The 11,067-nt window shown below is 50.1% G+C and overlaps 4 protein-coding genes, 2 non-coding genes and 1 pseudogene across 11 annotated transcripts; 6 read left to right on the plus strand and 1 right to left on the minus strand.

Annotated features, from left to right (window-relative positions):
• Nucleotides 1–6: 6 nt before the first annotated feature.
• H257_06671 (hypothetical protein) lies at nt 7–3,237 on the plus strand. 5 transcript variants are annotated; one of them, XM_009831987.1, is made up of 13 exons: nt 7–735; nt 782–895; nt 943–987; nt 1,031–1,102; nt 1,143–1,209; nt 1,258–1,373; nt 1,439–1,519; nt 1,572–1,640; nt 1,698–1,773; nt 1,829–1,923; nt 1,977–2,012; nt 2,073–2,168; nt 2,216–3,237. In XM_009831987.1, exons 1-13 carry the CDS (start codon nt 358–360, stop codon nt 2,270–2,272), a joined length of 1,302 nt encoding a protein of 433 aa, XP_009830289.1. In that variant the 5' UTR covers nt 7–357; the 3' UTR covers nt 2,273–3,237. The 5 variants fall into 5 exon arrangements, with proteins under 5 accessions (XP_009830289.1, XP_009830290.1, XP_009830291.1 ...); XM_009831988.1 differs by having other exon boundaries at nt 1,980–2,012; XM_009831989.1 differs by having other exon boundaries at nt 1,031–1,087; nt 1,980–2,012.
• On the minus strand, nt 2,266–3,185 carry H257_06672 (hypothetical protein). Its single transcript, XM_009831992.1, has one exon. The coding sequence runs from the start codon at nt 3,169–3,171 to the stop codon at nt 2,296–2,298; it is 876 nt and encodes a 291-aa protein (XP_009830294.1). The 5' UTR covers nt 3,172–3,185; the 3' UTR covers nt 2,266–2,295.
• A 436-nt stretch (nt 3,238–3,673) lies between the features above and the next one.
• H257_06673 (hypothetical protein) lies at nt 3,674–4,529 on the plus strand (the record flags this gene model as incomplete). The annotated part of the gene is made up of 3 exons (XM_009831993.1): nt 3,674–3,761; nt 3,873–3,980; nt 4,462–4,529. The coding sequence occupies 3 exons, from the start codon at nt 3,674–3,676 to the stop codon at nt 4,527–4,529; spliced, it is 264 nt and encodes an 87-aa protein (XP_009830295.1).
• An 826-nt stretch (nt 4,530–5,355) lies between these two features.
• On the plus strand, nt 5,356–7,650 carry H257_06674 (hypothetical protein). The gene has a single exon (XM_009831994.1). It carries the CDS (start codon nt 5,390–5,392, stop codon nt 7,499–7,501), a length of 2,112 nt encoding a protein of 703 aa, XP_009830296.1. The 5' UTR covers nt 5,356–5,389; the 3' UTR covers nt 7,502–7,650.
• Nucleotides 7,651–9,361: 1,711 nt separating this feature from the next.
• Nucleotides 9,362–9,434, plus strand: H257_06675 (annotated as a pseudogene). The gene has a single exon. The product of its transcript is annotated as a tRNA-OTHER (tRNA).
• A 662-nt stretch (nt 9,435–10,096) lies between these two features.
• Nucleotides 10,097–10,166, plus strand: H257_06676. Its single transcript has one exon. It is a non-coding gene; the product is annotated as a tRNA-Lys (tRNA).
• A 662-nt stretch (nt 10,167–10,828) lies between these two features.
• On the plus strand, nt 10,829–10,898 carry H257_06677. Its single transcript has one exon. It is a non-coding gene; the product is annotated as a tRNA-Lys (tRNA).
• The last annotated feature ends 169 nt before the right edge of the window (nt 10,899–11,067 follow it).

Below are 11,067 nucleotides of genomic sequence, written 5' to 3' on the forward strand. Positions count from 1 at the left end.
AAGAGTGCACGACACTTTCGAATGATCTAAAGGTTGTTTGGTTGGGTACAAACCAATTCTATAAGGCGCATGGGCATATCGAATGGGCACACGAGGGGGCCGTGCCAAATCCAATGGGCACACCGAACATGGGTACCAAATCCATTGGGCACTCATTCATTCGAATGGGCACGTCACTAAATCCAATAGTGACCTGTCCGAATCCATCCAAGTCAATTGAAAAATGGTGTATTAATACTGTATTACTTACTGCATTAATAATATGGAGGGATATCTGAACTTGTATAAATTAGTAAAATATGTATTGCTACAGGATACTATCTTCACGCTGGGTCCTCGAAGGCAAATCTGTCAATCATGGCGAGCACCAACTTGTGGCAAAGTTTGCTCCGTGATAGCTCGGTCCGTGCGCCAATTCCGTCGACACAAGTGCTCCTGCTGGGTGGAACCGAAGTCGGGAAGTCCTCTTTGCTTCAACGGTGGCAGGGCGCCAAGAACCCAAACGAACGCGTTCAAACCCTGGCGGTGCTACCGTCGGACTTTACCAGCTTCCACGTCCCATCCGAAGAAGATCCGGCGTGTCAACTCAACGTGTGGTCGGTCAACACGGATGGAATCTCATCGGAACTGTCTTTCCTGTCGCTCGCCATCGACGCGCAGAAGTTAAGGCACACGGTGGCGCTGGTGGCGATCGACGGCAGTAAACCGTGGACTGTCAAGGCGACCTTGGAGAAGGTGTACATCACTGGTTGGACGTTTCCCCTCATTCGTGGCATTGTAGTGGCTGTCCACGTTGCACACGGTGGTTCAAGACAAGCTAGCGGCACTTCCCGAAAACGAGCGCTCGGACTTGCTCGATGCGAACGTGAAACACTTTCAAAGCTACGTCGAGCCGGTAAAGCGACCTGTCCCTCCGTCTTAACGACCATGTTATGCACGTAGGGACAACCCTCGACACCTAGCCTTGTCAAGGACGACGACTTAGCGGTACGAGGGATATATCACGTCGTTACCGTAACGGCATGTGTAGAAATCCCTTCCAGACGGCGTGTTGACGCACAACGCAGGCATCCCCGTCGTCGTTGTGGTTTGCAAATCGGACGTACGTTACTAGCCACGTGGTGAGTCTCATGGTGACGTAGGCGATGCCAGAGGACACTGTGAAAGCAGACTTTATCCAATACACCATCCGCCACCTCGCTCTAGCATGTACTTTCATCCACGACGCATGACAACCTGGCAACAAGACACGTGTAGATGGGGCCGCGGTGTGCTTTACATCCAGCAAGACGGGCGCCAATCTGGACGTGTTGAAGGATTACGTCATGCATCGTTCCCACCCGAACGCGTTCAAGTGTGCTCAACCCCCCAAGGTACTAAAGTCTCCCATGTAATTCTAACCGCATACACCACGTTAACGTGTTGTGTGTGTGTACAGTTGGTCGATCGCAGTGCGATTTTCGTTCCGTCGGGCTACGACTCTACCTCGTTGATTGAACAGAGTCTTGTGGGCTCCCAGGTTGGTCCTCAAACTAACCTTGGGGGGTGACGAAGGCTTTGTTGGTCTGTAGCCACGGTGGCAGAAGACCACCACGTTCGACAAGTTTATTCCAGCGCCCGTCGAAAAAAGTGACGAGTCCGTACGTCTTCAAGTGGGCAAGGACTACAGTAGGTGTTCATGGCTGGTATGTTGGTAGGCGCTGCTGCACCCTGAGATTCGCGTCGACCCAAACCAAGTGTGGCTGCGCAAGTTGGAGAAAGCGGCGGGCGCGGGTCCGTTCCTAGTCGACTTGGTTTCGAATCTCAATTGGCTGTCTGGTTGTCGTAGGGCTGGCCGATTTGCAAAGGAGCAGCGTGGAAGCCAGTCGTCGAACGGAGGAATTGGCGGCGGCCCGCCGCGCCGACGCCGACACTCGAAAGGGGGTACTCAACATATCCATAAAATATGTGACAACGTCATGGTGTTGATACGGTAGCAGGAAAAGGTGGATGTCAAGACCAAAGACACCAAGGTTGGTTGTACTCTCGTTCGTCTGGGGTTGCGTGGGAGCTCACAAATGGATGGGTCGTAGGATGTGAACCCGAAACACTTGGCTAACTTTTTCAATAACTTGTTGAGTCGCCCCGACAAGCAAAAGGGTGCGCGCCTTGGGTCGATTGCAGACAAGGTACGTAGCATGTGTGCTTTACTTGGCTAATGCTCATGGAACTATAGTCCAAGGCGGCGAAAGACGTCAAGGAGCTGGCCGAGGAAGAGATGAAAAAGATGTAGGAACACGAGCGTTAGATGAGTTGTTAAGCGAGGAAGCCACAGCGTTCTGCCACGTGGCCCCTTGTCACGTCCAATGCATCTTGCTGTGCAAACACGCCGGCCATCGCGTTGAACACGTCAGGCGACGACTTGCTCGCGACATCCACCATGGCTTGCATCTCCTTTAGGTCGAGCGCCCCCACGCCGTTCTTCTGCATCCCGCATACGTGGCCGTGGCGGTCGATGGCCACGCTGATCTGCGCCGACATGCATACCTCTTCTTCGAGGGTGGCGTCCATGACGAACCACTTGTCCACCTTGCTCAATGTGAGGCTCACAGGCCAGTCGTCTAGCGTCAAGCGCCGGCCGCTCGCAGGGTCGCTGTCGACCTGGATCACATGTTCTTCGTCGTCCTTGTCGCCGCTCAGTTTAATGGACGGAAGTAACGTATCCCGCAGCGCCGCGTAGATGGCCATGGAGATGACGTCGGGAAGGTTCCCAGACGAGTCGAATACCATCACGTCGACGTAGACCACCCACACGCTCTTGTTGGGAACGATCACGAGGTCGTCCTTGGCCAACGGAACCACGACCAGGCGTTTCATGCGCTCGGTCAACTCGACATTCATCTCTTCTTGAGCTCGGCCTTCCACCTTCTCAGACACAGACGGAGCGCACTGCACAGACAGTTCGACCCATCCGTTCTCGTGATTCCCGTGCGCAACTTCCACCTTGACGCTGGCCAAAACGTCGGTGCTGCCCACCTTCAGCGATACTCGACTGGACCCGTGACTTTGGCTGAGGAGACCGCTTTCTACGCGAAGGACACGCCGACTCAGTCGACTCCGGCCGTCCGCGCGAACGTCCTGTGCGATTCCATGTGTGATGAACAGCTTCTCGGATGGACTGATGCGGTGCATGATGGTGACTGCCAACCAAAGATCGAGGATTACCATCCGGATAATTTCGTGCGTATACTACTAGTAACTACTACTGGCTACTAGCTATTATAAATAATACTACGTATTAATAGTAATAGCTAGTAACTCAGCCTACATCCATCCAAAACAGGCATTCAGAGCAAAAAACGACGAATTCGTTGTTTTGGACTCCCTATAATTGGTTCAAATCAGCATTCGATGAGAATTGAAACATGGATCTCTGAACCCTGTGCTGAGAAGAATATGCTGGCTCAATATCGTCATTCAAACGTCTGTACTTGTGGATTTATTCGCCAAAATTGGATTTCATCTATTAATAATATAGTTCGAAACTCTCTTTAGAGCATCTCCACCGCATTCCAGTAAATCGACACACCATTATCCGCATAATGTCCGGATAATACCACTCCAGTACTTTACTGGCCAGTGTTTCGCCATAATTTCGCACCGCAGAGACCTGGACTCCATCCAGTAAATCCAAATGGACAGCGACAGTGAAAGTGATAGCGGCAACGACAGCGACATCATTGATGCTGCCATTCAAGTCGTTTTCGGCCCCGCCCTTGCCCGTACACACGGTGGATCACGCTCAGGCAAGTCGCGAAACATTGACCGTCAACGCAGTGCCTATGCGAACTTACTGATACAAGACTACTTCGCACCCCACTGTACGTATCCAGGCGACCTGTTCCGGCGCCGATTCCGTATGTCCCGTGACTTGTTCCTTCTTGTCATGGACGTCGTCGCAGCAAGGAACTCGTACTTCATACAACGCAAGGATGCATTAGGTATGTGATAACTATTATAGCGATGTCTCACTGTATTCTAGGGAACATAGCCCGACGAAGTGCAATGACTTTTTGCTGCTTGGTTGCAATTTCTAACTCGATGTCCAACATTGCTGAGCGTCGTTTCGCGGCTATGAACGCTGATGTAGCAGCGTCGTCGGGGTCAACGCGCACCGTAAACATCTTGAGTTGCCTATTCTCGCGTGCAATTGCGTTGCGTTCATGTATCGCCTTCACCATATCGGCTTGAACTTTGAAAATGCCAACTTCGTCTATTACATTTAATTATATAACTCATTATTCGATGTATATTAATTATAAGACAAACAATATAAACGAATACCTTGGCTTTTAGCTTTCGCCTTTTTGTTTCCCATTGGACTGATAGAGGCAAGAGTGGATGACTTGACTGTATTCTCGACTGCTCTCTCGGCATAATCAGCGTGGTTTTCGTTGAGGGACGCGTTGTATGGCTTGATAGGCATAGAATCGGACGATGCCATGGACTCCTGCCACTTTGGCGCGTCCTTCAATATGAGCCAGCAGTGATGCAAACGGAACGTCGATTTTTTGGAACGCACCCTGTACAATTCAATTGCAGTCTATTCAAAGGCATGCCGACATTACGTATGAAGATGTAAAGGTCGTCACTACCTTCAAGTGATCATTGTTGTTGGTTCCAGAAGGAGGGTTGTGCAACGCCTTTTTGTACGCACCACAAAAGGGGGAAACATGTTTCTGGATGTTGTCACGCCAGTGTATCTGTAAGCTTCCAGGCGTGCGTGCTCTACGCGATGCATTATATATGATGCATTATATATGATGTTTGAATGCTTATGGACTATGTCATACTCAAGCTTATCGTTGTACACGGCGGCTACTTTTTCGTAGAAGGTGGATGACTTCTGGTCATTCCCAACGATAGGGTCTAGACACATGCAACCACGCGCGGCACAAAGTTTCTTGCTCAGCTGGAAGGTAAATCCTTGTTCGACATGACCCTCTTTCGACAATAAAAACGAGTGATTGGGGCATTTGATTGTATCCGGCTATATTATGCGGATACTGACTCCAGCAAATCCACCCAAAGTCCAGTAAATTAGCGAGACTTTTACTGGAATATTTGCTGGTCAGTAAAGTACTGAACCAGATGCCGCTCGCGGTGCAAAAATATTTCAGTAAATTTTCAGTAACAGGTAAATCAGCACACAGATTTACTGATTGGCCAATTTACTGGGTGCGGTGGAGATGCTCTTAGTAGGTACTATTAATAGCACGTTTTATTTTGACTTCTATTTACAGTATTGGATTTGTGTCTAATAGTATTACTATCTACAACATAGTATTACTATCGGCCAACATGTCGTTGCGCAACCCGCTGTTAACTGTAAGAGATCGTCACATTTTTCATGAAGAAAGCACCTCGGGCGCAATATGGCGTGGTGTTTCCACGAGGCATCCCTGCCTCCACGATGGAGCTTGTTGAGGGAAAGCTAAAGTCGTCCAAGTTGGCGGTGGTGTCCGAAACAGTCTCCAAAGGCAAAGCATTCCTCGACGAGCACAACGGGAGGGTGTTGACCGTGATCGCGTCGCGCGACTTGCTGGAACTGGAGGCCGAGTCCCAGAGCTTGCTGAAATCAATCGTGGAGCCCGATCGACAAGTCAAGTCGCCGAGCGCTTTGGACGTCATTGGGACCCAATTTCGACGGAAGGAGCCATTTGAGGTGCTTGGCGCGGCGGAGAAATTCCTGCATTATCACGACCTGGATAGCCCGGACACGTTCTTCTCGTCCAGCGAAGAGCTTCACTTGCTTCACACGTACATCGAGCGAGTGCTTCGGGAAGATCCCGTGGACTCGAAAGAGCCGCCCCTCGAACAACACCACGCCACGTTCCATTTGATTCCTCTGCACGACCACGCGACCAAGATGCATCTGTGGAACACCTTCAAGTGGTCCATCTTCCCCTCCAACTTGACCCTCGCGAACGCCATGGAAGCGTACTTTGGCGCGAAAGTGGCGTTGTACTTTGCGTGGCTGCACTTCTTCACCGTGTTCCTCGCGGGTCCGGCCGTGGTAGGCGGGGCGCTGGCCCTGTACGAGTCCGTGTTTGTGGCGGATGCTTCCGGGGACTCTATGATCGCGCCCTTCTTTACGCTTCTCATGGTGGTATGGAGTGCATGCTTTGTGCAGTTCTGGGCCCGGCGGTCGGCCACGCTAGTGTGCGGGTGGGGCGTGGTCGAGTCCACTTCGTTTTCCCGGCGTCCGGAATTCCAAGGCCTGGTGCACGTCAATGTCTTCTCGGGGGAGCGGGGCGTCACGTACCCGTACTACCGGCGCCTGTACAAGTACGCGGTCTCGGCGTCCATGACGGGCGGGATGCTCGTGGCGGCGTTCTGTCTCATGGTGGTGTCGCTCAACTTTCAAGGGTACATCCACGACGACTCGGTGTTAGGGTCGTATCTCCATCTGCCGTGGGTGCACCAGTTCTCTCTGCCGGGCGCCGTCTTTGACCAGCAAGGCGGCGGGCCGTACCCGTGGCTGCTGCCTTACATCCCCACGATCACCCATGCGTCGTGCATCATGTTTCTGAATTTGAAGTACCGCGCCGTGGCCGGGATGCTCACGGACTGGGAGAACCACAAGACCGTCGACGCGTACGAAGACGCGCTCGTGCTCAAGCGGTTCCTCTTTGAAGCGTTTGATTGCTACATTGCACTGTTCTACTTGGCGTTTTGCCAGCTCGACGTGGTGCTGCTGCAAAAGGAGCTCGTGTCGCTGTACACGTTGGACACGATTCGCCGTGTGGGCATTGAGACGATCCTCCCCTTGGTCTTGCGATGGTACAACGACCGAGTGGACAGCTCGATGAAAAAAGGAGACTCGAACAAGCCCAACGGTGATGACGAGAATGTCAGTGCTGCTACGCTCCAACTGGTGGAGCAAGTGACTGGCTTTGACGAGTACGAGCCGTTCGACGACTACATGGAAAAGGTCATTGAGTTTGGGTACATTGTGCTGTTTTCGTCGTGCTTTCCACTGGCGGCGCTGCTGAGCGTCGCGTCCAACCTGGTGGAGCTCAAGGCGGACCAGTTCAAGCTCATCTTTGTGCACCAGCGGCCGCGCGTCCACCGCGTGGGTTCTGTGGGCATTTGGCAGACGATCGTCACAGGCCTTGTGTGGCTGTCGGTGCTCACGAACGTGTTTCTGTTTGGCTTTACCACGGAGCAAATGATGATCTGGCTCCCGTCCTACTTTGCGGTCCAGCACGTGGACGACGCGATCTTTGGCGGCGTCGACCACATCCACGTGGCGGCGAAAGGCCGCGAAACCGCCGTGCTCGGCCTCGTGTTCTTTCTCGAGCACGTAGCCTTCTTTGTCGTGCAGAGCATCTTTAGCTTCATCCCCACCGTCCCTGACAGTGTCGCAGAGGAGAACGCGCGACGGCAAAGGGTGCTCTTGCGCAAGAAAAACAAGCACTTGATCCAAGCCCCGTCCGCCACCCTCCAAACAGTAGCATAAGTCCCACACAGTTTTCGGAGCTCGGAAGGAGCTTGATACTCCGATACTACATACATGCACATCACAATAACTATGTTTTGCAGTGGATTGGGACGAAGTTGCGACATCTCTTGAAGTTAATAATATTAGAGACTTTTAGCAAGTGCGAAATCCATGAGAAGACTAGTTTGGATTACCGCGCTAGGAAGAACAGTTTTCGCCGCCAATAATTTCAACCAGCAATCCCTGTATTTCGCCTACATGTAGATAAAAATCCGTGCAGGAGCCAGGGCCTGCTGTGCGTGGTTCAATTGCAAGCACGTTCTCGCAGAACGCGAAGAACTGTTTTTGGTACGTTTTGTACGTTCGTAGCGTCGAATTTGAGCGAAATGAACCTTGAATTGTCGCTTTGGATGGTACGGTGGTTGTGCTCATGATGTCGAATGATTAATTTGTTCTGTGCAAGATGAAGCGACGCCCTGTATTAGTTTGATATTCCATAACCGTCCAATCATAGGCTGTAACGTTACATGTTCAATGTAAATTACTACGTAGTATATGTTTTCACCCGACAAGTGGGTCGTCCAATCAATGTATGAATGTTGTCGGTCAACCAATTGCATAACTCAAATTGTCGGGCCTGCCAATCCCATGCTCTGAAAATTGTCGGTTCCCAGGTATATGTATGTAATCATCATCACTGTCGCTATTATAGCACTGCTCACTATATGAAGACAAACATTTTCAATATTGACATTCACTCTGTATATTACACTACGTACTTAACAGTAAACTTAATTTCCGTTCCTTATTTTGTGCTTACTACTGGTACACGGAAATAGACCAGCCATTTGGGAAGAATGTGTATAATTTCCTCAAATTTGCACTTTTAGAAATTCTGAAAAGACCAGTGAAAAGGATGCATTTCGACCAATCTAATTGATTTGGCAAAACTATGAAATGAGTGTTGTACTTTCAAAAACGAACGGAGCCAATCAGAATCGTTTCCGTCACTTTTTCAAAGTCCGATGGAGAGGCATGTTTTGGTCGTATTGTGCATCCCTAGTACTTCGTAGGTTAAAATGATTGGATTACGTTTACTTGATCTAAGTGTTGGATATTCTACTCGCACCCTGGTGCTGCAATTCCATGCCGAGGTTGGTCGGAGCCACCATCAGTGGGCGTGTCACCACCAGGAACAGTGAAATCAATCCCATTTCCGCAGGATACCTTTGGGGTCATGCCATCGGCAGCCATGACGATACATATGGCTACACTGAGCCGCGTCATGTCTTGCTCGCGGCACGGCACGGCTCGACTGCTGTTATGTACGACGAGAGGTTGCGAAACATCATGGCGGAGACTTCAAATCTATAGCTAAGATAGCTATCGTGCTTCTGGTGAATCAACATGTTCCTACGACTCATATGACCTAGCGCCTTGTGCTTGGACGTAGGGCAGGTCGCCACCGCTGCCGCCAAATTTCGCTGGCGAGCAATCGCATTGATGTTTACTAGTATATGAAAATTAGTATGTAAGCATGTGCCGCTGTGATTGGATAGGTTTGCCAACCCGAGTGCGCGAAACCTTAAAACACGATGCACCCAAACACGACTAAACAATCACTAGCCAATCATGTGGAAGCAGAAAATTCGACAAAAGCACGACCAAAGTGCGATGAAATAACGACAAACTTACTTGGGAACGCATTTTGGGTTTAAAGTACGACGGTACTGTACTTGGAAGAGCCCCTTATCGAAGTGTATGGGCGAACTACATGTAAGCGTAGTATACTCACTCCGAGTAAGTCTTTTGGTTATGACATGGCCCATTTTAACGGAACGTGAACTCATTATTACGCACATAGCTTCGGTTAAGGGTGGGGGAATAGCTCAGGTGGTAGAGCATCGGTTTCTTAACTCAAAGGTCGTGGGTTCGATCCCCGGATTCCCCGGATTATTTCCGCAAGGATTTATCCGTCCCTCCCCTGGGGAATCCGGATAACAAGGGCCGCGTACGAAGACGAGGAACGAACTTCGAAGAAGATCGGTCGAAACACGAGGTATGAAGCGTTGCGCGAAGTAAAAACCGAAGATTACACACCGCCCCTGGTCGAGCAGGCGCGTTACAATTGGCGTAGCAGTTCCATAACATGTGGTTCTAGTGTCGGCCCTCGCGGAGGAATGTCTTAAAAATGATAATCCAAACTCAATTAATCATCGACAGCTTGATGTTACAACGCTGTAGCACAGCCAGCCCTCGTCTGTGTTACTGGTATAGAGCAAACCATACTTGCATCCTTGAAATGTGTGGATTACGAGGCTTATACATGCAAATCTATGGAATGAACTTACATCTTCCTTCGCGGTGATTGAAACAGAGCACATTGAACTTGAATGTCATTTACCTAATGAATTGATTGTAGCAATGAATGGATAGCGCAGGTGCAGCATAGCGGTGTTGGTGGCCAAACTTAATGCTCTACCAAGGTGAACCACAGGCGCATCGGGACAACACACTAACGATAGTGAAGAAATGTCAATCAGCAGAATATACAGCCTCCGGATAATCTATTGCGCAAAAGTTGCGCTACTCCGAACTATCTGATGGAGGGGAGGGAAAATAGCTCAGTGGTAGAGCATTGGTTTCTTAACTCAAATGTCGTGGGTTCGACCCCGGCTTCCCTGGATTATTTCGCAAGGATTTATCCGTCCCTCCCCTGGGGAATCCGGATAACAAAGACTGCGTATGAAGACGAGGACCGAGCTTCGAAGAAGATCGGTCGAAACACGAGGTATGAAGCGTTGAGCGAAGTAAAAACCGAAGATTACACACCGCCCCTGGTCGAGCAGGCGCGTTACAATTGGCGTAGCAGTTCCATAACATGTGGTTCTAGTGTCGGCCCTCGCGGAGGAATGTCTTAAAAATGATAATCCAAACTCAATTAATCATCGACAGCTTGATGTTACAACGCTGTAGCACAGCCAGCCCTCGTCTGTGTTACTGGTATAGAGCAAACCATACTTGCATCCTTGAAATGTGTGGATTACGAGGCTTATACATGCAAATCTATGGAATGAACTTACATCTTCCTTCGCGGTGATTGAAACAGAGCACATTGAACTTGAATGTCATTTACCTAATGAATTGATTGTAGCAATGAATGGATAGCGCAGGTGCAGCATAGCGGTGTTGGTGGCCAAACTTAATGCTCTACCAAGGTGAACCACAGGCGCATCGGGACAACACACTAACGATAGTGAAGAAATGTCAATCAGCAGAATATACAGCCTCCGGATAATCTATTGCGCAAAAGTTGCGCTACTCCGAACTATCTGATGGAGGGGAGGGAAAATAGCTCAGTGGTAGAGCATTGGTTTCTTAACTCAAATGTCGTGGGTTCGACCCCGGCTTCCCTGGATTATTTCGCAAGGATTTATCCGTCCCTCCCCTGGGGAATCCGGATAACAAAGACTGCGTATGAAGACGAGGACCGAGCTTCGAAGAAGATCGGTCGAAACACGAGGTATGAAGCGTTGAGCGAAGTAAAAACCGAAGATTACACACCGCCCCTGGTCGAGCAGGCG

Source organism: Aphanomyces astaci, assembly GCF_000520075.1.
Source record: "Aphanomyces astaci strain APO3 unplaced genomic scaffold supercont1.13, whole genome shotgun sequence".
Lineage (NCBI taxonomy): Eukaryota > Oomycota > Saprolegniomycetes > Saprolegniales > Verrucalvaceae > Aphanomyces > Aphanomyces astaci.